The sequence below is a fragment of the Manis javanica genome, chromosome 5 (genome assembly GCF_040802235.1).
Source record: "Manis javanica isolate MJ-LG chromosome 5, MJ_LKY, whole genome shotgun sequence".
In the NCBI taxonomy this organism is placed as follows: Eukaryota; Metazoa; Chordata; class Mammalia; order Pholidota; family Manidae; genus Manis; species Manis javanica.
Window position 1 is genome coordinate 142359421 of NC_133160.1, and position 25949 is coordinate 142385369.

The 25949-nt window shown below is 40.0% G+C and overlaps 1 protein-coding gene and 1 long non-coding RNA gene across 12 annotated transcripts in view; one reads left to right on the plus strand and one right to left on the minus strand.

Moving 5' to 3' along the window:
• The window catches only part of FAM114A1 (family with sequence similarity 114 member A1), a 111341-nt gene that overhangs the window by 38300 nt on the left and 47092 nt on the right, over window positions 1–25949 (minus strand). For all 11 annotated transcript variants that reach the window (XR_012131760.1, XR_012131761.1, XR_005057077.2 and 8 more), the window contains exon 8: window positions 16845–16968. Coding sequence is in view for 8 of the 11 variants with exons in the window: in XM_073237735.1 (XP_073093836.1) it covers window positions 16845–16968 (124 nt within the window). In the remaining 3 variants the exon portion in view is untranslated. The remainder of the gene's footprint in view (window positions 1–16844; window positions 16969–25949) is intronic.
• LOC118969160 (uncharacterized) lies at window positions 16977–20387 on the plus strand. Its single transcript, XR_005057078.2, has 3 exons — window positions 16977–17127; window positions 17767–17832; window positions 17962–20387. It is a non-coding gene; the product is annotated as an uncharacterized lncRNA (long non-coding RNA).

Here is a 25949-nt window from a genome sequence, read left to right on the forward strand (position 1 = left end):
GACACAGGTGCTCAAATGAATATTTATGAATAAATAATTTATTAATAAATTATTTAATATATAATAACATATTGATGATCTATATCATGTCATACATAGTATATCATAAAATCAAAATAATATCACTGGTGGGCAATAAAGAATAGAGATTTTTAAAAGCTACAATCTTATTTCTCTCAGATCTACAAGTTGAAGTCATTTTTAAAGTTTCTCTTAAGTGCTAAGGAATTGATTTCACAAAGGGTTGACCACCAGTTTAGGGGGCAATAAAAGCATCATTAATCTGGCCTGATTATATGATCTCAAAAGCCTCTGAGAAGAAATATTGTGGCTTACATTAGTGAGTGAAGGCAGTAGCTTTATGGAGGACAAGCTGTGTGAAAAATACTGTATCTAACACTTGTGTGCATGTGCTGTTTTCTGTTTTATAGACAAAATGGCTATCAGCAGCTGATGAAGATAGCCAGGATAACCTGTAGGTCTTTGTTCAAAACATTTGGCTTAATCCATTCATCATCAGTGAGAATTCACATCTTGTCATGGGAGAGACAGAGTAATGAACAAAATAGATAAGTAAAACATCTATGTCAGATGCTAAGTTTTATGGGGAAGAGGACCAGGGACAGTTCGGGGTTAGGAATTTTAATTGGGAGGGCAGCTGTGAGAGGTGCTGTATGAGCAATGACCCAGAGGAGGGGAGGCGTGAGCCACACCAGACAGGGAAGAGATCTCCAGGCCAGGCAGCTGCCAGACCAAGTCCAGGAGGGAGGGAACAGGCCCTCTCGGCTGGTGCAGGGATGGCAGGGAGGCCTGGGTGAGCAAAGCGTGGGGAGGGAAAAGTGTGCCTTGGGATAGGGAGAGATGGCTGTCTTTTTTCTCAATGCAGCTGACACAGGCACATCATTATAAGCCAAAGAGGTAAGTGCTCTGGCTGAGAAGAATTTCATAGCATATAATCCAGTCCTCAGAGGGGTGTTAAGAAGGCTTCCTGGAGGAAGTGATGCCTGAACCTAGTCTTTGAGAGTAAGAAGGTGTTAGTTTCATGCCCAAAAGGAGAGCCAGAGGGCTAGTCAATGACAGAGAAAGAGAAAGAGAGAGAGAGAGAGAGAGAGAGAGAGAGAGAGAGAGAGAGAGAGAGAGAGATTTCATCAAAAGTGTGGAGACTCTCTCTCTTTGTTGGGCAGAGGTCGTAGTCGCACCCTGTCTAGGCAGGCAGAGTAAGAGGAATGAGCAGGGCACATCTGGGCAGTAGTGACAAGGTCTCATTCCCAGACCGCCTGGTCCATCTCATTCTGTACGAGGCTGTGTTGCAGGCAGAAAGCACCCTGGCCTGAGAGACTTGGAAGGTGTGGTTTCTATTCCAGCTCCTGCATTTAGCGGCTCTGTGACCAGGGATTTAGTCACAGGGCCTCTTAGCTTCTGTACCCTCCTCTGTAAATTTAAGAGTAATACCCCACTCATTTCCTTTTTAGCCCTGTTGTAAGGACCAAATAATACAACACATGTATTAGTACTTGGAAATGCTAAAGTTTCATGTAGCTATGTTGTTATGCACTGCAAAGGTATAAACAATCGGGAGATTAAACATATTTGGGAGTAATCAACACTAAATTAGGAGACAAGCCCTTTATGTAGCTCCAGCCTTTAAATGTACATTTGTTCTATAAGACAGAAAAATACACCAGTAAATTTTAACAAATATTTTCTGTAAAAGAAAAATCAGAGAACAATGGAAGTAGATAAAGATAGATGACAAAAATGTTGCAACAAAGAACACCTATTATTACAAGTCTTGGTTTATACATAAGGCTGACAAGGTCTTCACTGAGGCATATGTTAGGCTGGAGAAAGGAAAAACAAGGACATGCAAACAGAACAGAGAGATGCCATAGGAGGAGAACAGACCAGACCCCAAAGTCCGTGCCGTATATGGAGAGGGGACAGCTCTCCCTGAATTACTTCCTGATGTGCCAACTAAGACCCGGATGTCAGCCTCCTCACTCTTGGAAGGAAAAAAATTTCTAGTTGTCTATTATGTCACCTTTAGCCAATCATACTTCTCCACACCCCCTAGGATAGCTTGCCCACTCCTTCCCCTCCTAATCTCTTATAAGCCCCCCACCTCCCTAACCAGGTGTGACTTCTCTGGCCTGTGACAAGAAGGCCACAGAACCTCACCGGGGGGTATTTAAATAAATTACCTGGCCCTTTGTTGCCTCTCTTTGCCTGCTTATTTCGGCTAGAATTTATCTTACATATGGTGCTGAAAGGCGGGAAGGAGTATGAGCGCAGGGCCCCAACTGGCCACCGGTGGCCCTGCCCCCTCCTTCCCTGACCAGGGACCTCAGCCTGTTCTCTGCTGCGTGGACTATTTTCTGGTGAGTCCCTCAGTTTCCCCCAGTCTGCTTCCCTTCCTAACTCCATTTCACCTGGTCCGTCCGAAATCGTAGCTACGTCCAGGTCTTGGGTATTCAGCCCATCCGTTGTGAATATCTGGGATACTCGCCCCTGGCCCTGCGGTGGGGGAGATGTCCCTCACCCAGGCTCCCAGGCCGTCTCCCCTGACTTGGTGTGCTTGGGACACTGGGTGCTCCTTTCAGTGGGATTTTTTTGGGGAAGTGGGTGCAGACATGGGGAACCAGTCCTCGAAAGCAGAGGCCAGACCCCACTGCGGTGTCTCATTTCTAATTTGGCTACTCTATATTTGTCCCGGGAAGTTCGCAAACGGAAGTTAGTCTTCCTTTGCTCTAAGGCCAGGCCTCAGTATCCCTTGGACAACCAATCTTGCTGGCCCCCTGAGGGAACTTTTGATTTTAGCCTCCTCACCGACTTAACTAATTATTGCCACTGAGTGGAAAGTAGAATGAAATCCCATATGTGCAGGCTTTTTTAGACTTTGCACTCCCATCAAGACCTTCATGTTAAGTGTTCTATAACTCAGGTTCTCCTGGCCCGATCTCCAGTTAGAGATTGTCAGCCTCTTACTCTACTCAGTCCTTCCTTTTCAGATGTGCCAGAAAACCTCAGTCGCCCACCTCCCTCAGCTCGCAATCCCCTCCCCCTCTCTCCACCACCATGTTTAAGTCCTTTGTCTTCACATGTGTTGCCTCCATCTTAAAGTCCTACATTCTCAACCATGCCATTGTCCTGCTCTCCTCTTCCGGTGGCTGCACCACCCCCTCCCCCTCTCCTTCCACCTTCACCACCCTCTTCCCCCACCAGAACACGCCCCTCCCTCCCTCTAGTTCCAGAAGCCACAGACAAAAAGCTGAGAAGAGAGAGGGCAATTGGATATCTGACTCAAGTCTTTGTATTGGTTTGTCTATTTGTGTATAAGTTTTTATGAAAAAAGTGTTGCTGACTGTAGTCGTTGTATCTCAGTTTGTATGTTTGTGTGTCTAGGTGTATAGATGAAAAATATTTTATTTAAAAACAAGCGCTTGTGAGGATTGGGCATTCTGGAACTTCCAGAGAATCTAGTAAAAAATGTTAAGCATTAATGCTAATTTGAGTTTAGCTGAGGCAGGCATGTCCTTGTTGTTATCAGCTGCCTAAGTTTACCTAAGGTCATTTAAGTCAATGTTATCTGCTAAATCTTTTAAGAATAAAATGCTTAAAGGCTTGGCTTTGTCTAACATTCAGTAAAAGTTTTGTAAGTAATCTAGCATAGTTGCTAAAAATAAGTAAACAAGCCTAGCAAATAAATATCTTAATAATAATACTGTATTAATGTATAACAGTATATATATATATATATATATATATATATATATATATATATATATATATATGCAAACAGCCTGAGAATTTTTGTAGTAACCAAAATTCTTAAAGTTTGCTAAGTTATATAGACATATTTTGTGCCTAATAAGAAATTGTGCTATAAAGCACATTTCCAAAAATGATAATATATGTTCATAAATGTATCAATCTGAAGAATGCTAGTGTAACAGTTTACAGTAGCCTATTTTTCAGTGTTCACTGAAGGTTAAAATAATAGTTTTAAGTTCTAATCAAAACTACTTAAAGTAGTAAGAAAAACATTTCTGCATGCTAAAAAATACTCTTGATAAGAGAAAGTAACTTTGTTCTAAAGTACAGCTGTTTATTTAGAAAGAGAGATCTAAATGTAAAAAGAAAGTTGTAAAGAGTTTGTAGAAGAATTTAATATGGTCATGCTATATAAAATTGAAGCAAATGAGTCTCAGTATCAAGTACACGGCAAAATTAGAATTTTCTTTTCAGTTAAAAAGACAGTTTTCTTAACTGTTAGTCAGCTCTTAATATTGAAAGATTGCAGAAAGTTCTTCTAATTGTTTTTTTTAATTTTTATACTTGATTTATATGTGGATCCCACATTTCTCCCTTTATTATTATTATTATTTTTATTATTATTTTTAATAAAATGCTGAAGTGGTAGGTAGATGCAAGATAAAGGTAGAAAACATAGTTTAGTGTTGTAAGAGAGCAAATGTAGATGATCACGTGTGTGCCTGTAGACTATGTGTTAATCCAAGCTAGACAAGGGCAATAAAACAGCCACGGATGCAGAAGATTTCTCTCAAAACAGGGGGGGGGGAGGTTCTAAGCCTCACCACTGTTGATCCCCAATTTCTCACCTGATGGCCCCCTTGCGACTGTGCCTGTCTTAGGTTGTCCCTCCCTTGAGGAATCTTACCCGTCTCTGGCTAACCAGTCATCTTCCGGGGCCATACAGGGAAATGTAAAGTTGGTAAGTGAGAGAGAAGCCATATTGTTTGAAAAGGTTAGCTTTTTACTTCTTTGCAGATTTATGCACTGTGGCTTCTATGCCCAGCATTTGTCTTGAGGTATCTTTACCACTTGGAGGAATTATGATACTCGGTAAATTCGATATGAGGCACGAATTCTATTTAAGGGTTGTAATTAGGAAGGAAGAAGAAAAGCTATAGAGGTAGCAGATAGAAGAAAACATGGGAAGACTGATTATTTCTTTGACATATCTTCTTGTAGAGTAACTTAAGCATGTATAGGTTTTAAACTACTAATTAAATTGTGCACACACCTTAACATAATAGGAATACAGTTACATAACCAAAGCAGATCTATAATTACCAGCCATCTCCAGTGAAACCAAGAAAACCAGTTAGGCATCCTAGGCATTTGTGAAAATTTATCTATGATATGATGGATATCTATGATATGATGGATGTTCAACTGTACTTGAACAGTCTGAGAAAAATCAGACAAATTAAAACAACCCATTCCTGGGAACTGTTCACATCCCATATGTTCTTTTAACAGTAGATAGTCTGTAGTTGTAAGATTTTGGAGTGCTACAACTTGCACTTCTCCTAATTCTTGCTTGAGTTCCAACACTATAGATCCAGTCAAATTTGTTGTTTTACTGTATGCACAGGCCAGCTTAGATATCTCCTTCTTCATTCCCATGGCAAGTTCAGGAACCGGTGGGATGAGTGCAGCTACAACTGTAGCAGTGCCTGGATCTTTGTTGAGGTTTTTTGATGATCATCTTCTGGTATGACTCTTTCAGAGAGTGCTGATGTTGGAAGTTCTTCTTCATATCATATCTTAGTTCATTTTCTGGGTAGCCCAATTAGGCTTTGATCCTCTGTATAAACACAAACAGACCCTTTGCCCACACTTTGATACGCCCTTTATACCATTGTGTAGAACTCATTGGAGGTCACCACACAGGAAATGCTTTTTTTTTTTTTTAAGAGAGAGGAATATTATCAGAAAAATGTACCTCCATAGCTGATCATCTGACACCCTTTAAGTGATCAAAATTAAGGATATTTAAAGCATGCATTAATCATTGATTTAGTTAGTTTTATCCTATCAGGGAGTAATCCCCCTTTTCTTTCTTTTTTTTTTTTTGTTATCATTAATCTACACTTATATGAAGAATATTATGTTTACTAGGTTCTCTCCTATACCAGGTCCCCCCTATAAACCCCTTTACAGTCACTGTCCATCAGCATAGCAAAATGTTGTAGAATCACTACTTGTCTTCTCTGTGTTGTACAGCCCTCCCCTTTCTCCCATCACCCCCATTATGCATGCTAATCTTAATACCCCGTTTCTTCTCCCTCCCCCTTATCCCTCCCTACCCACCCATCCTCCCCAGTCCCTTTCCCTTTGGTACCTGTTAGTCCATTCTTGGGTTCTGTGATTCCGCTGCTGTTTTGTTCCTTCAGTTTTTCCTTTGTTCTTATACTCCACAGATGAGTGAAATCATTTGGTATTTCTCTTTTTCTGCTTGGCTCATTTCACTGAGCATAATACCCTCCAGCTCCATCCATGTTGCTGCAAATGGTAGGATTTTCCCTCTTCTTATGGCTGAGTAATATTCCATTGTGTATATGTACCTCATCTTCTTTATCCATTCATCTACCGATGGACATTTAGGTTGCTTCCAATTCTTGGCTATTATAAATAGTGCTGCGATAAACATAGGGGTGCATCTGTCTTTTTCAAACTTGATTGCTGCGTTCTTAGGGTAAATTCCTAGGAGTGGAATTCCTGGGTCAAATGGTAAGTCTGTTTTGAGCATTTTGATGAACCTCCGTACTGCTTTCCACAATGGTTGAACTATTTTACATTCCCACCAGCAGTGTAGGAGGGTTCCCCTTTCTCCACAGCCTCGCCAACATTTGTTGTTGTTTGTCTTTTGGATGGCAGCCATGCTTACTGGTGTGAGGTGATACCTCATTGTAGTTTTAATTTGCATTTCTCTGGTAATTAGCGATGTGGAGCATCTTTTCATGTGTCTGTTGGCCATCTGTATTTCTTTTTTGGAGAACTGTCTGTTCAGTTCCTCTGCCCATTTTTTAATTGGGTTATTTGTTTTTTGTTCGTTAAGGCATGTGAGCTCTTTATATATTTTGGACGTCAAGCCTTTATCGGATCTGTCATTTACAAATATATTCTCCCATACTGTAGGGTTCCTTTTTGTTCTATTGATGGTGTCTTTTGCTGTACAGAAGCTTTTCAGCTTAATATAGTCCCACTTGTTCATTTTTGCTGTTATTTCCCTTGCCCGGGGAGATATGTTCAAGAAGAGGTCACTCATGTTTATGTCTAAGAGGTTTTTGCCTATTTTTTTTCCAAGAGCTTAATGGTTTCATGACTTACTTCAGGTCTTTGATCCATTTTGAGTTTACTTTTGTATAAGGGGTTAGACAATGGTCCAGTTTCATTCTCCTACATGTAGCTGTCCAGTTTTGCCAGCACCATCTGTTGAAGAGACTGTCATTTGCCATTGTATGTCCATGGCTCCTTTATCAAATATTAATTGACCATATATGTTTGGGTTAATGTCTGGAGTCTCTAGTCTGTTCCACTGGCCTGTGGCTCTGTTCTTGTGCCAGTACCAAATTTTCTTGATTACTATGGCTTTATAGTAGAGCTTGAAGTTGAGGAGTGAGATTCCCCCCTACTTTATTTTTCTTTCTCAGGATTGCTTTGGCTATTCAGGGTTTTTGGTGCCTCCATATGAATTTTTGAATTATTTGTTCCAGTTCATTGAAGAATGTTGCTGGTAGTTTGATAGGGATTGCATCAAATCTGTATATTGCTTTGGGCAGGATGGCCATTTTGACGATATTAATTCTTCCTAGCCATGAGCATGGGATGAGTTTCCATCTGTTAATGTCCCCTTTAATTCATCTTAAGAGTGACTTGTAGTTTTCAGGGTATAAGTTTTTCACTTCTTTGGTTAGGTTTATTCCTAGGTATTTTATTCTTTTTGATGCAATTGTGAATGGAGTTGTTTTCCTGATTTCTCTTTCTGTTGGTTCATTGTTAGTGTATAGGAAAGCCACAGATTTCTGTGTGTTGATTTTGTATCCTGCAACTTTGCTGTATTCCGATATTAGTTCTAGTACTTTTGGGGTGGAGTCTTTAGGGTTTTTTATGTACAATATCATGTCATCTGCAAATAGTGACAGTTTAACTTCTTCTTTACCAATCTGGATTCCTTGTATTTCTTTGTTTGGTTTGATTGCCATGGCTAGGACCTCCAGTACTATGTTAAATAACAGTGGGGAGAGTGGGCATCCCTGTCTAGTTCCCGATCTCAGAGGAAAAGCTTTCAGCTTCTCGCTGTTCAGCATAACGTTGGCTGTGGATTTATCATAAATGGCCTTTATTATGTTGAGGTACTTGCCCTCTATTCCCATTTTGCTGAGAGTTTTTATCATGAATGGATGTTGAATTTTGTCAAATGCTATTCAGCATCTATGGAGATGATCATGTGGTTTTTTGTCTTTCTTTCTGTTGATGTGGTGGATGATGTTGATGGATTTTCGAATGTTGTACCATCCTTGCATCCCTGGGATGAATCCCACTTCGTCATGGTGTACGATCCTTTTGATATACTTTTTAATTCAGTTTCCTAATATTTTGTTTAGTATATTTGCATCTACATTAATCAGGGATATTGGTCTGCAGTTTTCTTTTTTTGGTGGGGTCTTTGCCTGGTTTTGGTATTAAGGTGATGTTGGCTTCATAGAATGAGTTTGGGAGTATTCCCTCCTCTTCTGTTTTTTGGAAAACTTTAAGGAGAATGGGTATTATGTCTTCCCTGTATGTCTGATAAAATTCCGAGGTAAATCCATCCGGCCTGGGGGTTTTGTTCTTTGGTAGTTTTTTGATTACCGCTTCAATTTCGTTGCTAGTAATTGGTCTGTTTAGATTTTCTGTTTCTTTCTGGGTCAGTCTTGGAAGGTTGTATTTTTCTAGGAAGTTGTCCATTTCTTCTAGGTTTTCCAGCTTCTTAGCATATAGGTTTTCATAGTATTCTCTAATAATTCTTTGTATTTCTGTTGGGTCCATCGTGATGTTTCCTTTCTTGTTCCTGATTCTGTTGATGTGTGTTGATTCTCTTTTTCCCTTAATAAGTCTGGCTAGAGGCTTGTCTATTTTGTTTATTTTCTCAAAGAACCAGTTCTTGGTTTCATTGATTTTTGCTATTGCTTTGTTTTTCTCAATTTTATTTATTTCTTCTCTGATCTTTATTATGTCCCTCCTTCTGCTGAGCTTAGGCCTCATTTGTTTTTCTCTTTCCAATTTCAATAATTGTGACATTTGACCATTCATTTGGGATTGTTCTTCCTTCTTTAAATATGCCTGGATTGCTATATACTTTCCTCTTAAGAGTGCTTTTGCTGTGTCCCACAGAAGTTGGGGCTTTGTGTTGTTGTTGTCATTTGTTGCCATATATTGCTTGATCTCCATTTTGATTGGGTCATTGATCCATTGATTATTTAGGAGCGTGTTGCTAAGCCTCCATGTGTTTGTGATCCTTTTTGCTTTCTTTGTAAAGTTTATTTCTAGTTTTATGCCTTTGTGGTCTGAAAAGTTGGTCGGTAGGATTTCAATCTTTTGGAATTTACTGAGCCTCTTTTTGTGGCCTAGTATGTCGTCTATTCTAGAGAATGTTCCATGTGCACTTGAGAAGAATGTGTATCCTGTTGCTTTTGGATGTAGAGTTCTGTAGATGTCTATTAGGTCCATCTGTTCTAGTGTGTTGTTCAGTGCCTCTGTGTCCTTACTTATTTTCTGTCTGGTGGATCTGTCCTTTGGAGTGAGTGGTGTGTTGAAGTCTCCCAGAATGAATGTATTGCATTCTATTTCCTCCTTTAGTTCTGTTAGTATTTGTTTCAAATATGTTGGTGCTCCTGTATTGGGTGCATATATATTTATAATGGTTATATCCTCTTGTTGGACTGAGCCCTTTATCATTATGTAATGTCCTTCTTTATCTTTTGTTACTTTCTTTATTTTGAAGTCTGTTTTGTCTGATAATAGTATTGCAACACCTGCTTTTTTCTCTCTGTTGTTTGCATGGAATATCTTTTTCCATCCCTTGACTTCAAGTCTGTGCATGTCTTTGGGTTTGAGGTGAGTCTCTTGTAAGCAGCATATGGATGGATCTTGCTTTTTTATCCATTCTATTACTCTGTGTCTTTTGATTGGTGCATTCAGTCCATTTACATTTAGGGTGATTACTGAAAGGTATGTACTTATTGCCATTGCAGGCTTTAAGTTTGTGGTTACCAAAGGTTCAGGGTTAGCTTCTTTACTATCTTACTGTCTAACTTAACTCGCTTGTTGAGCTATTATAAACACAGTCTGATGATTCTTTATTTCTCTCCCTTCTTATTCCTCCTCCTCCTTTCTTCATATGTTGGGTGGTTTGTTCTGTGCTCTTTTTAGGGGTGCTCCCATATAAAGCAGTCCCTGTAAGATGCCCTGTAGATGTGGTTTGTGGGAGGCAAATTCCCTCAACTTTTGCTTGTCTGGGAATTGTTTAATCCCTCCTTCATATTTAAATGATAATCGTGCTGGATACAGTAGTCTTGGTTCGAGGTCCTTCTGTTTCATTGCATTAAGTATATCATGCCATTCTCTTCTGGCCTGTAGGGTTTCTGTTGCGAAGTCTGATGATAGCCTGATGGGTCTTCCTTTGTAGGTAACCTTTTTTTTCTCTCTGGCTGCCTTTAATAGTTTGTCGTTGTCTTTGATCTTTCCATTTTAATTATTATGTTCTTGGTGTTGCCCTCCTTGGATCCCTTGCCCCTATCATGGGAGTTCTGTGTACCTTTGTGGTCTGAGAGGCCATTTCCTCCCCTAGTTTGGGGAAGTTTTCAGCAATTATTTCTTCAAAGACACTTTCTATCCCTTTTTCTCTCTCTTCTTCTTCTGGTACCCCTAGAATGCGGATATTGTTCCGTTTCGATTGGTCACTCAGCTCTCTTAGAATTCTTTCATTCCTGGAGATCCTTTTATCTCTCTCTGCATCAGCTTCTCTGTGTTCCTGTTCTTTGTTTTCTAGTCCATTAATGGTCTCTTGCATCTCTTCCATTCTGTTTTGAAGTCCTTCCAGACCTTGTTTTATTTCTGTATTCTCCTTCCTTAGTTCTTGCATATTTCTCTGCAGGTCCATCAGAATGGTTATGACTTTTGTTTTGAATTCTTTTTCAGGAAGACTGGTTAAATCTATCTCCTCAGGTTCCTTCTCAGGGGAAGATGTAGCAGATGCTGAAGCTGTCTGGGTTAGTCTTGTCTGGATCATATTTTTTTGCCTTTCCATGTTGATAGGTGCTATTGAATGTCAGCTGGGAGGGCCAAACTTTCCACTTGCTACTGGCCTTTCTTTACTGGGACAACTGCGACCCCTAGTGGCTTGTGTTGGGTAATAACTGTGTAGACTGGGTCTTTGTGTCTTACCCGGCCTGTATGGAGAAAACTCCCTTTCTGAGCATGGGGCCTGCCTTAGGCTGCTTCTCTGCTTTCACCGCGCCCCGGAGGGGTAATGGACGGGGGGTTGTTTGGCTGTTTACCTCCATGAGGGGTCTCAGAGCTGTTGCCTAGGGGGTTAGTGCACCCAGTTTTCCCTGTAATTTCCAGCTGCTAGACTGTGACCTGTGTTGTTTCCATCCAGCTGTTCCATCCCTGTCCCTTTAAGACTTTCAAAAAGCACTCGCTTTTCTTTGTCACAGGGGCATCAGCTTCGGAACCCACTCAGAGGTCTTGCTGTCCTGTTTCCCTAGTTTCCAGCCCTCCACACATGCACTGTGTCTGCACTCTGGTGCGGATGGCTAGGGCTGGGTGTTTAGCAGTCCTGGGCTCCCTCTCCCTCCCCGTTCCGACTCCTCTTCTCCCGATGGGAGCTGCGGTGATGGGTGCTTGGGTCCTGCCGGGCTGGGGCTTGTATCTTACCCCTTTCACCAGGTGCTGGGCTCTCCCACATGTGGATATAGTCTGGCTGTTGTCCTGTGTCTTCTGGTCTCTCTTTTAGGATTAGTTGTATTTGTTGTATTTTCAAAAATATATATGTTTTTGGGAGGAGATTCCCACTGTCCTACTCATGCCGCCATGTTGGCTTCGCAAGTCCTTCTAATTGTTTTATCAAAGCAGTTTCTTATGCTTAAAGTCTCAGTGAGTTGTCGGAGTCTTTAAGAAAATGAGATCTTAATATTAAAAGGACTAAAAGCTAAACTTTGATAACAACTGTGTAACCTTCTTTATTTGCCTTTGAAGTGCTTTGTTGTCATTCTAGTTAATTAGATAAGTGTTGCTTCATAGCAACCTATAGTCCTTTTTAAGCAAGTGCCTTAAATCTTTTAACAACTTCCCAAAATCAAATTCAAAAAAGTGCTTTTGCCTCTAGTTAACTCTTGATATTTTCCAGAGAGCCCCTGGAACATGTCAGAAAAGCTTTTTCTCATTGGAGAAAGTATTTGGCTAATTTGGCTTATTTATCTGATATATAATTACCTGTTTAATTGCCTGGAGGGCACTGTCAAAAGGAATGATGCTAAACTTTGTTACTGAATGTTTTGTGTTACAGAAATATCCAAATTTCTTTATAACAACTGTCTTACAGTAAGCTCTCATCAGATCTTTAACCATTGTCATTTGTAAGTCTTCTGTCATCTATACTCACTGTTTTATTACTCCTAAACTAGTAAAAAACTAGATTTCAGCAGAACAGGTGTTAGTTACATAAGATTAAGTAAACTAAGGAAGATGATTTTGGTAGCTTTTTGTTTCAAATGTTGTTGATAAAGTGTTTTAAGCTTTTTCTCTTTAGCTGACAACAGTTTAGTAAATGACTGCCTTTATAAGCAGAATTGAAACTTTATCTTTCTCTCTACCTGATCCCTCCAGAATTTAAAAACTCTCAGTGACTCTTTTTATATTTCATGGCAGTATGTTTATTTGCATAAGTTCAATAAGAACCTGCTTTCCTTGTACGAGGACCAATTAAAAACACTGGTTATACTACCAAGGCTTTGACTGGAATGTCATACCTGAGAGACATGTGTGTAAGCTCATATATGAACAGCTTTAAGGAACTAACGTTGACTTTATAGAACCAACAAAACCCCTTGGAAGAACTGGCCTGGTACCTTGCTTACAGGATTCCCAGCAGCCTTACCAGGTGAGTAAAGAAGGTCACTTCCTAGCAGGTGCAGGAACCTCACGATGTCTTAACCTTGAGAAGAGAAGAATTCACCCAAATCTACAAGTACCACAAGCAAAACCTGAGGGCAAGTCTTACTTGGCTTTCTCACCTAGAGAGGCCTTTAAAAATTCAATCTGAAATTCTTTACAAAAAGTTCCAGCAAAACATATTTAAAAGAGCCTATGTAATCAATTGCTCTTCTTGCTGCACTTACGCAAATAATCAAACCAACTGTTGATTATTTTCTTAATCTGGCTACTTTTAATAAGCATAAGGGTGATTTTGGAGAAAGGTATTGTTTAAATAATGCAGTCTTATCTATGCTGAGTCCGTCCTAATGCTGGTCATTGAGATGTGAACTCGATCCAGAATTCCAGTCCCCCATAATAGCTTGGCTAATGCCCTTACTAGGCCCCTTAATAACAGTTTGTGGTTTACTCTTAGTTGCCCCTGTGTCCTCAGGTTCCTCTAACAGCAGCTAACCTAGATGACCCGGGTTGCCACCAACCAGATGTTACTTCACTGTTATGCACCTCTTCCCACTGAACCCCCTCCTTCGGCCTAATACCAGCCTCAAATACCAGCCCATGACGCCCCTTGTCAGCCAGAAGTAGCCAGATTGAGTCATTGCCCATTATGATCAAAAGGTTGGAATGTTAGGTTGGAGAAAGGAAAAACAAGGACATGCAAACAGAACAGAGAGATGCCATAGGGGGAGAACAGACCAGACCTCAAAGTCCGTGCCATATATGGAAAGGGGGCAGCTCTCCCTGAATTCCATCCTGATGTGCCAACTAAGACCCGGATGTCAGCCTCCTCACTCTTGGAAGGAAAAAAAGTTTCTAGTTGTCTATTAAGTCACCTTTAGCCAATCATACCTCTCCACACCCCCTAGGATAGCTTGCCCACTCCTCCCCCTCCTAATCCCTTATAAACCCCCCACCTCCCTAACCAGGTGTGACTTCTCTGGCCTGTGACAAGAAGGCCACAGAACGTCACCCGGGGGTATTTAAATAAATTACTTGGCCCTTTGTCGCCTCTCTTTGCCTGCTTATTTTGGCTAGAATTTATCTTACACATACAAATAGAAAATAGCCTTTTAAAATCTCTTCACAATGGCGGCAAGACAAATTCGAGACCCACAGCAGTGTGGTAAAAAGTACACTCTGCTGGGAACACAAACATGCAAACCATTCACTCACCTTACTAAACACAGAGGAGCCCGATATTAAATTTACCTAAAAATGACACTTCGTTACATTTTCTGAGACTATCAAATAAATGATTTAGATGTTAGGAGGCTTTTAGGAATATCAGAGCTTACGAGGAACAATTTGATGAAAATCCTCTGATTTCTCCTGGAGCATAGCTCCTGGACTGTGTGTTCATGTCCACTGACAGGATCACTCTCTGCAGATTTTAGATAATTCCTCCACACTTCTCAAGTTGTGACACTCCAACATCATTAAACTCATTTCATGACAACCCTGTGATTCTTTTCTGCTGGTTCTTCTTCAAGTGTTTGAATGACATTTGTTTATTAAATGAGTTAAAATTAATTGTGTTTTGATAATCTGGAGATGCCCTTTGGGAAAAAGGACATATTGTGGGAGATAACAGGTTCTGTCACTTAAGGAGAGACACATCTATCATTTCTTAGGCATATTGTTCAGGGCTTCAATTTTTTTTAAGTCATATTTAAAAAATCTCAATTTACTCATGTTTTATATTACTGTATGTCACATGTAGTAAGTATTATTTTCTGTTCAACAGTATTGACTCAAATTTCTTCTCCAAGAAATAGCACTAGTTGGGGATGCAATGAATACTCCTTTAACATGTACTCGTAACAGTCTCTCTTTGATGTTAGGGGGAATTTGGGATCTTTTTTTATCCTTTCTGAATGACATACCCAACAGGACCAAGGTCTACCTCAGGCATCATGAAACTGAAGAGAAATAGGCCAGACTAATTCCTGACAATCTTTTTGGTGATTGTTACTCTGGAAAAGAGTCATCTATATATTAGTGCATCTTGGGTCCATAATACTAACTGCATGACTTTTGACAACTAGGGTCTTAGCATCTTCATTATTAAAGTAAAGAGTGCTGTCATCCTGTGTGACTTTTACAGAAACATAGAAATGCTCAAAAACATTATTCTTCAATTGTGTCTTTGATATCGGCCTGTTTCCATGCTCCAGAATGATTAATTCTTCTGTTTTGATGCCATGAGCAGAAATCTCATTAAACTGAAGGCACATAAGGTCAGTATGGGGAAATAAAGTGGATGGTGGTATTTAAATGACAGTTTGAAAATGCTTAGAATAATTATGCCCTGAGCACTGAGGATGAAGCATTTGAGCTCTCAGTTTGAGCTTTGATTAAAGGTATGTAACATGCCTGGGTACAAAACACTTCCAGCTACTTGATGGCATGAACGCATATTATCACTACTCGGCATGTGGTAATAACAAGTACAGTCATAAAGAAAAGCTACAATTTAGTGCATCTTGGGTCCATAATACTAACTGCATGACTTTTGACAACTAGGGTCTTAGCATCTTCATTATTAAAGTAAAGAGTGCTGTCATCCTGTGTGACTTTTACAGAAACATAGAAATGCTCAAAAACATTATTCTTCAATTGTCTTTGATATCGGCCTGTTTCCATGCTCCAGAATGATTAATTCTTCTGTTTTGATGCCATGAGCAGAAATCTCATTAAACTGAAGGCACATAATTTCTTTCTTTACAATTTCTTTTGGCATTATGTTAGCACTTTAATAATAGTGAACATTTTTGGGTAGTTCTGTGTGTCCAGCACTGTCATATATATTTTTACATAGATGATCTAATTTGATCATCAAATAGTCCTTGGGAACATGTGTCAGTGTCTCCATATTACATGTGAAGATATGAGTCCCAGAAAGGTTATGTGACTTGTTCAGGGCCATACAGTGACTGAATGGTGAACATGTTTCAAATGAGACCCATTAGAAGGTCCTGGGAGAAGCCAGTTCTGGGTCTCCATGGCTCCTTGACCTTTCAGCATAACCTGTATTAAACAACTGTGGTCACTCTGCTTCCAGGTGACGCCAGGTGGAAATCATTCTCCACATACAGAAGCAAATGTTTTGCTATATTCTGCTCCTAAAGGGAAAGGCTAAAGTAATCATTAAGCATGCCTGACTTTGAAAACATTTTTTCCCCTCTCAAGGAAGCCTTCTTCTTACAAACTAGGTTCTAGTGTCCTTGGGGTTGCATCACTGTTGGGCTGGCTGATTATCAGGAGTGTACACCTTGCTCAGTCCAGTGATTGGTAACCTGACTTTCTGGCCCTGGAACACTGTGTGCCATTGACAGAATTTTATTTTTTAGGTAGAGTGCAGGCTGCTTCCAAATACACCCTAACTCCTGCATGTATAAATGAAAAGAAAGAAGAAAAACATGGAATCTGTTGAAAGACCTGCCCATCATCAACATCAATCACACTTAACAATTTCCACATGCAGATAAGAAATTAGACATCAGAGCATAAACTCTAGTCATCAGGGCCCTGGTTAGTGTTCTGTGTTCTTTGTTATCTGATCACATGCATTTATTGCATGATTGTAATGTGCCAGGCATGGCGCTAGATGCCTGGGAAATAAAAATGCCTCAATTCAGGGATTCCTGCCCAGAGAAAAAGAGGATTATAGATGGATGTGAGCAGCTCCCAGAACAAGGGCAGATGCAGAGGGCTTGGAGGTGAGGAGGAGGAACACTTGAACTAAGCAGCTCCACCCCGGCTGTGCTTATTTACAGCAGCTTCATGAGGATTTTATCCCGACAGTTTTTCTTGCTATTTAATTGGTTGTTGTCCTTTACCTGGTTCTTCTTGACTCTCTTCATTCTCTAATTCTTTAGCTGCAAAGATGTCTTTTATGGAAATTAGGTCGTTTTTTATGAGTTCCAGCTTCTCTCCATTAAGTGATGCTAAAAATGACTGAACCTGAAAAAAGAAATAGGCCACCGTAACTGTCAGCTTTTCTTCTCCTCGGTAATGTTTACATGACGCTCTCCCCTGTTCTGCCAGGAATGTGGGCCGCAGTGTGGGAGGTAATGCTAGGCTTAAGGTTGGACTTACTGCCTGTTGACTGTGCAACTTTGGGTAAGTCACATAAGCTTCCGGGGCCTCAGCATTTACATTTTTAAAGTGAGATCCACACTTCATTGTGATCCTTTGTGGAGTAACAGGAATAATAAAAATGTGAAGGATATTGCACGAGTGCACAGACCAGATGCTAAATAAATGGTAGTGGTAGCTCTCCTATGACAGTGGTTAAAACCACACTTGGTGTCAACTCTGGATTCACATATGAGCTCCTCACTTTCTAATCATGTGGACTTGGGTAATTTATTTAACCTCTCTATGCCTCAGCTTCCTTATCTGTAAAATAGGGACTAAGAGCATCTACCTTATAAGGCTGTTTTGAAGTTTAAATGAAATAATGTACTTAAAAGTATTTAGAGCAATGGTCAAAAAATTATATATATAATAATATATATTAATATATAAACATTAATGTATTATACTGTAATATGATATACTAATATATGTATGACTTACATTAGATATATAAAATATATGTATTATTTAAATTTAATGTGTTATATATATATGTATTATAAGTTAATAAATGTATTATGCATACTGATATACATATGTATACACTTGCTAGATGTGGGTTATGGTACTGGGTTTATGCATTTGTACAAAAAAATGCACAAGACACATCTTTCTTCTCAGAGATCTTGCAGTCTGAGACTTGCAGAGGACGAAGGCCCATGTTAACAGATTACAGCTATGGCAGAAGTGAGTGGAGTGACACAGTGGGGGCACCAGGGAGGAAGCAGTAATGGCCCTTGGGGAGGCAAGAGGGTGGTAGGGAAACTTCCCAGAAGATGATGCTTGAACTGACATCCTCCCCCTTTTTGTCTTCAGAGCCCTGCTTTTGGAACTGCCTTTGTAAACACTTATAAATTATTTGTGCAGATGGCAGTCATCCTCTGTGACTATGAAGACTGATTTGAATTTCCAAAATGGCCAGACTGCATGGAGAATCATTTAAAAAGTAAAGCATGATTATGAAGTAGTAAGGTTTGTATTTTTTCATACTGCTGGTCAAACACTTCCTCTGGAGGGACAGCCAGAAAAGGAGCCACGATGGTCTTTTAATATTTATTATAGTAGTAGAGTCACACATAAGGATAAGTGAGAGTATTAGAGAGGGCATTTGGGATGCCAGGACTCCATTTCCTAAAAATTGCTAATGCCTATCACCAGGGCATAATGCAATCTGCACCTAGGCTCTGGAAGGAAGTTTGGCAGGAAGTTATCAACACAAACCCCATTAGCCATAGAGTTCAGCAGGTGTGAACAAATGCTGACACCTCTCCATGATGGTGCATGGAGCACGTGTGAGCAAACTCTCCACGATGGCCACTGCCCATGCTTTTTGCTCTGACCTTTTCAGAGTCATTTCAGCTCCTACACTCATGTTTAGATCACAAGGTTCCAGATGTGTCCACATCATATTCTATGCTTCAGAGATATTTTTAAACAGCAGTTTTCTAAGAGTTAAGAAAGGAGGTAATTCTAAAGAATCCACTCCAAAACTACTAGATCTAATATCTGAATTCAGCAAAGTTGCGGGATATAAAATTAATACACAGAAATCTGTTGCATTCCTATACACTAACAATGAACTAGCAGAAGAAAAATCAGGAAAATGATTCCATTCACAATTGCATCAAAAAGAATAAAATACCTAGGAATAAACCTAACCAAGGAAGTGAAAGACCTATACCCTGAAAACTACAAGACACTCATGAGAGAAATTACAGATACAAATAAATGGAAACACATCCTGTGCTCATGGATAGGAAGAATTAATATCGTCAAAATGGCCATCCTGCCTAAAGCAATCTAAAGATTCAATGCAATCCCTATCAAAATACCAGCAGCATTCTTCAACAAAGTAGAGCAAATAGTTCTAAAATTCATATGGAACCACAAAAGACCCTGAATAGCCAAAGCAATCCTGGGAAGAAAGAATAAAGCGGGGGGATTATGCTCCCTGACTTCAAGCTCTACTACAAAGCCACAGTAGTCAAGACAATTTGGTACTGGCACAAGAACAGACCCATAGGCCAATGGAACAGAATAGAGAGCCCAGATATAAATCTATGCATATATGATCAATTAATATACGATAAAAGAGCCATGGACATACAATGGGGAAATGACAGCCTCTTCAACAGCTGGTGTTGGCAAAACTGAACAGCTACATGCAAGAGAATGAAACTAGATTATTGTTTAACCCCATACACAAAAGTAAACTCGAATGGATCAAAGACCTGAATGTAAGTCATGAAACCATAAAACTCTTGGAAGAAAACATAGGCAAAAAACTCTTAAGTATAAACATGAGCAACTTTTTCCTGAACACATCTCCTTGGGCAAGGGAAACAAAATAAAAAATGAACAAATGGGACTACATCATGCTAAAAAGCTTCTGTACATCAAAGGACACTATCAGCAGAACAAAAAGGCACCCTACAGTATGGGAGAATATATTCATAAATTACATATCCCACAATGGTTAATATCAAAAATACATAAAGAACTCACACACCTCAACACCCATAAAGTAAATAACCCTATTAAAAAATGGGCAGAGGATATGAACAGACACTTCTCCAAAGAAGAAATTCAGATGGCCAATAGGCGCATGAAAAGATGCTCCACATCGTTAACTACCAGGGAAATGCAAATTAAAACCACAATGAGATATCACCTCATGCCAGTTAGGATGGCCAACATAGAAAAAATTAGGAACAACAAATGCTGGCGAGGATGCGGAGAAAGGGGAACCCTCCTACAATGCTGGTGGGAATGTAAACTAGTTCAACCATTTTGGAAAGCAGTATGGAGGTTCCTCAAAAAACTAAAAACAGGAATACCATTTGACCGGGGAAATCCACTCCTAGGAATTTACCCTAAGAATGCAGGAGCCCAATTTCAAAAAGACATATGCACCCCTATGTTTATTGCAGCACTATTTACAATAGCCAAGAAATGGAAGCAACCTAAGTGTCCATCAGTAAATGAATGGATAAAGAAGATGTGGTACATATCCAGAATGGAGTATTATTCAGCCATAAGAAAACAAATCCTACCATTTGCAACAACTTGGATGGAGCTAGAGGGTATTATGCTCAGTGAAATAAGCCAGGCAGAAAAAGACAAGTACCAAATGATTTCACTCATCTATGGAGCATAAGAACAAAGAAAAAACTGAAGGAACAAAACAGCAGCAGACTCACAGAACCAGATGGACTAACAGTTGCCAAAGGGAAAGGGACTGGGGAGGATGGGTGGGGAGGATGGGTGGGAGAAGGGGGAAAACGGGGCATTATGATTAGCACACATAATGGGGGGGGGCAGGGGAAGGCAATACAACACAGAGGAGACAAGCAATGACTCTATAGCATCTTAGAACACTGATGGACAGTGACTGTAATGGGGTATGTGGTGGGGACTTGATAATAGGGGGAATCTAGTGACCACAATGTTGCTCATGTAATTGTATATTAATGATACCAAAGTAAAAAAAAAAACATAAAAAAAGAAGGTAAATTACTGAATAAATGTGCTTGAGTACAACATAGTGAAAATGTATACCCACAAGTGGAACATTCTGATTTTCCCACACCTTCTGCCCGAGGGTAGCCATCCTCAGGAGTAGGTGCATTGGGATTTTATGCTTTTGGGAAGCCTTGGGAAGGCTTCTTTTTAGCAAAAGACTCTTGTCAGCATCTTTCTACTATGGTATGTCTTTTGCTTCTTGCTAGTTCATTCCATTATGCCAAGGTAATGAGCACTGAGTCTTTACTTCAATCCAATAATAAATAATAAATAACCATGCATGCCTCAATAAATATTCATGGGATGCTCACTCTATGCTTGGTACTATGTTAAGTGCTGCCAGGGACACAGGAATAGACAGTTTGCTTTGTAAATCTTTTCCCTGAAAGCAGGCGTTGAGAGCCATTTTGAAGATTCTGGTTTACTATTCTTGTTAATTATTGAGTATGACGGCAATAAAATTATTAGTTTTTCCTTAAGACTTGTAGTATACCACTTTGCCATGCCTATTACCATCCTAGAATCAATCTAGTAGAATAGTAATGATAAAAATTCCTTATATTTCCATACATTGTGACTAAGTTTGAACCGGTGGAATGTCAGCAGGGATGATGTATATCATTTCTGGGTTAAGGCTTTTAAAAAATGGAGTGTCACCTCTCCATGCTCTCTCTTTATGCTGGGGTGGGGGGTGGTAAAGAAGACAACATGGCCCTAGAGGATGGTGAAACCCAGAACGCTAGATGTGGGCACAGAGGAGTCCACAAGGCCAGGGGTGTGCCCACCCAGAGCCCAGACTCCCCCTTCTAGACCACTCTTCAGGTTGCTGGAGTCTCCCTTCCATGGCCTCTGTGCACCTCTTCCCCATACTCTTCCTTACAGTGGGACCATCCACTGCAGTGTGCACCCCTATGCCTAAGGGATGGCCAGGAGGTGGCTCTTTGCAGGAGTGTGGATAGAACTTGAACTAGGGCACCCTCACATGTGCACATGAGGCTCCTTGAGGTCAGAGACAGCTGGAAGTAAAGGGAGGAGAACAGTCAGGATGGTGGTGTAGAAATCCAAGGAGTTCGAGAATTCTTTATGGAAACCTGACCTTCAAGGTCTTTAAGAAGGTACATTTGTCAAGGTAGAATGTTAGAATATATTTTCATTAACAGTTTGTTTCAAAAGTTCTTTAACTTTTAAATATTTGGTATTTGGTATTAAATGTTTGGTATGTGTTGGGTTGCCAGATAAAATATAGGATGTCTAGTAAAATTTGCATTGCAGTTTAAACAATAAAAATTTTCTTGGTATTTGTGTCCCAAATATTGTGCAGGACGTATTTATACTAAAAAGGCATTCATTGTTTCTCAATAGCTAAAATTTAATTAGCCATTCTGTATTTTTATTTGTTAAATCTGACAACCCCAGTATGAGTTTCCATTTGTATACTTGACAGAGGCCCGTGAACATTAAGATGGGCCTGGTGGAGCTACAGGATGGGCAGAGCCTGGCTCCGGTCCCCAAGTGCTGGAAAGCTGCTGCTGAGCAGGCACCCCGTCTTGGACTATTGCAGGAGTGAGGGTAACTCCTACTGGCTTTGACCCATACATTTTTAGGACTGTTTATTACAGCCAGTAACTATGATTATTAGGCCAAGAAAAAAATTCTGCATTCCTTGCTATGATTACTACAAAAATCTCCAGGCTGCAGAAAAGAAAGCAGAGCTTGTAGGAGCAGGGTACAAGCAGCGGGAAATGCAGCCCTCTAGGGACCAAACCTCCTTCCTAGCAACATGAGTCCTTTGGGGCTCCCTTCTAGGGGCCTGGAGCCATTTCTCCAGAGTGGAATCTCTACCACAGTGAGAACCTCAAGGGGCCATGCTTTCCTGTAGTTTTAAAAATAATAACAACAAATATGTATATAAAACAGAATGCATGCAAAATAAAATGTCACAATGTTATCTATGCATATACATGTATATGTATAACAGGACAGCTAACATTTATATGAAGTGCTTATTATGTATTTAAGTATTCTGCAACTGGCTTCATATGGATTCTCTCATTTAATTCTTGAAATAATCCTATGAGGTAAGTTTATTATTATTCCCATTTCATAGGTGAGGAGAATGAGGTAAAATGGATTCAATCATATAGTTACAGATTGGTATTTGATCACATAATGTCTGACCCTAAGACCAGCTTTTTTTTTTTTTTTTTTTTTTTTTTTTTGAGAGGGCATCTCTCATATTTATTGATCAAATGGTTGTTAACAACAATAAAATTCAGTATAGGGGGGTCAATGCTCAATGTACAATCATTAATCCATCTCAAGCCTAATTCTCGTCAGTCTCCAATCTTCTGAAGCATAACGAACAAGTTCTTACATGGTGAACGAATTCTTACAGAGTGAATAAATTCTTACATGGTGAACAGTACAAGGGCAGTCATCACAGAAACTTTCGGTTTTGATCATGCAATATGACCTATAAACCATCAGGTCAAATATGAATATTCATTTGATTTTTGTACTTGATTTATATGTTGATCCCACATTTCTCCTATTATTATTATTATTTTTATTTTTAATAAAATGCTGAAGTGGTAGGTAGATGCAAGATAAAGGTAGAAAACATAGTTTAGTGCTGTAAGAAGGCAAATGTAGATGATCAGATGATCAGGTGTGTGCCTATGGACTAAGTATTAATCCAGGCTAGACAAGGGCAGCAAAACATCCACGGATGCAGAAGATTTCTCTCAAAACAGGGGGGGTGAGGTTCTGAGCCTCACCTCTGTTGATCCCCAAATTCTCACCTGATGGCCCCCCTGCGACTGTGCCTGTCTTAGGTTGTTCCTCCCTTGAGGAATCTTACCCGTCTCTGGCTAACCAGTCATCTTCCGGGGCCATACAGGGAAATGTAAAGTTGGTAAGTGAGAGAGAAGCCATATTGTTTGCAAAGGTTAGCTTTTTACTTCTTTGCAGATTTATGCCCTGTGGCTTCTATGCCCAGCACTTGTCTCGAGGTATCTTTACCACCTGGAGGAATTATGATACTCGGTAAATTCGATATGAGGCACGAATTCTATTTAAAGTTTGTAATTAGGAAGGAAGAAGAAAAGCTATAGATGTAGCATATGAAGGAAACTTGGGAGGATTGATTATTTCTTTGACATATCTTCTTGTATAGTACCTTAAGTATGTATAGGTTTTAAACTACTAACTAATTTGCACACACATATTGACATAATAGGAATACGGTGACATAAACAAAGCAAATCTATAATTACCAGCCATCTCCAGTGAAGCCAAGAAAACCATTTAGGCACCCTAGGCATTTGTGAAAATTTATCTATGATATGATGGATATTTTCCAACTGTACTTGAACCATCAGACAAATTAAAGCAGCCCATTTCTGGGATCTGTTCACATCCCATATGTTCTTTTAACCATAGATAGTCTATAGTCATGAGATTTTGGGGTGCTACAACTTGCACCCCTCCCAACTCCTGGTTGAGTTCCAACAGACAGATCCGGTCAAATTCGTTGTCTCACTGTATGCACATGCCAGCCTAGACATCTCCCTCCTCCTTCTCATGGCAAGTCCAGGAGATGGTGGGCTGGATGCAGCCACAACCGCAGCATCGTCCGGATCCCTGTGGAGGCTTTTTGATGATCATCCCCCGGCACGAGTCCTCCAGAGAGTGCTGATGCCGGAAGCTCCTCCTCATATCGTATCTTAGTTCATTTTCTGGGTATCCAAGCTAGGCCTTGATCTTCTGCGTAGAAACAAACAGACCCTTTGCCCACACTTTGACATGCCCTCTATACCACTGTGCAGAACTCATTGGAGGTCAGCACACAGTAACTGCTTTTTTTTTTTTTTTTTTTAATTAAGAGAAAGGAATATTATCAGAAAAGAGTACCTCCATAGCTGATCATCTGACACCCTTTAAGTGATCAACATTAAGGATATTTAAAGCATGCGTTGATCTTTGATTTACCAATAGTTTTATCCTGTTAAGGAGTAATCCCCCTTTTCTTTCTTTCTTTCTTTTTTTTTTTTTTTTTAAATTTTTAATCTACACTTACCTGAAGAATACTATGTTTACTATGCTCTCCCCTATATCAGGTCCCCCCTAACAACCACATTACGGTTACTGTCCATCAGCTTAGCAAAATGTGGTAGAGTCACTACTTGTCCTCTCTGTGTTGTGCAGCCCACCCTCCCCTTTCTCCCTCCCCCCCATGCATGCTAATCTTAATACCCCCCTTCTTCTTCCCCCCCCTTATCCCTCCCTGCCCACCCATCCTCCCCAGTTCCTTTCCCTTTGGTACCTGTTAGTCCATTTTTGGGTTCTGTAATTCTGCTGCTGTTTTGTTCCTTCAGTTTTTCCTTTGTTCCTATACTCCTCAGATGAGTGAAATCATTTGGTATTTCTCTTTCTCCGCTTGGCTTATTTCACTGAGCATAATACTCTCCAGCTCCATCCATGTTGCTGCAAATGGTTGGATTTTTCCACTTCTTATGGCTGAGTAGTATTCCATTGTGTATATGTACCACATCTTCTTTATCCATTCATCTACAGATGGACATTTAGGTTGCTTCCAATTCTTGGCTATTGTAAATAGTGCTGCGATAAACATAGGAGTGCATCTGTCTTTCTCAAACTTGATTGCTGCGTTCTTAGGGTAAATTCCTAGGAGTGGAATTCCTGGGTCAAATGGTAGGTCTGTTTTGAGCATTTTGATGCACCTCCATACTGCTTTCCACAATGGTTGAACTAATTTACATTCCCACCAGCAGTGTAGGAGGGTTCCCCTTTCTCCACAGCCTCGCCAACATTTGTTGTTGTTTGTCTTTTGGATGGCAGCTATCCTTACTGGTGTGAGGTGATACCTCATTGTAGTTTTAATTTGCATTTCTCTGATAATTAGCGATGTGGAGCATCTTTTCATGTGTCTCTTGGCCATCTGTATTTCTTTTTTGGAGAACTGTCTGTTCAGTTCCTCTGCCCATTTTTTAATTGGGTTATTTGTTTTTTGTTTGTTGAGGCGTGTGAGCTCTTTATATATTCTGGACGTCAAGCCTTTATCAGATCTGTCATTTTCAAATATATTCTCCCATACTGTAGGGTTCCTTTTTGTTCTATTGATGGTGTCTTTCGCTGTACAGAAGCTTTTCAGCTTAATGTAGTCCCACTTGCTCATTTTTGCTGTTGTTTTCCTTGCCCGGGGAGATATGTTCAAGAAGAGATCACTCATGTTTATGTCTAAGAGGTTTTTGCCTATGTTT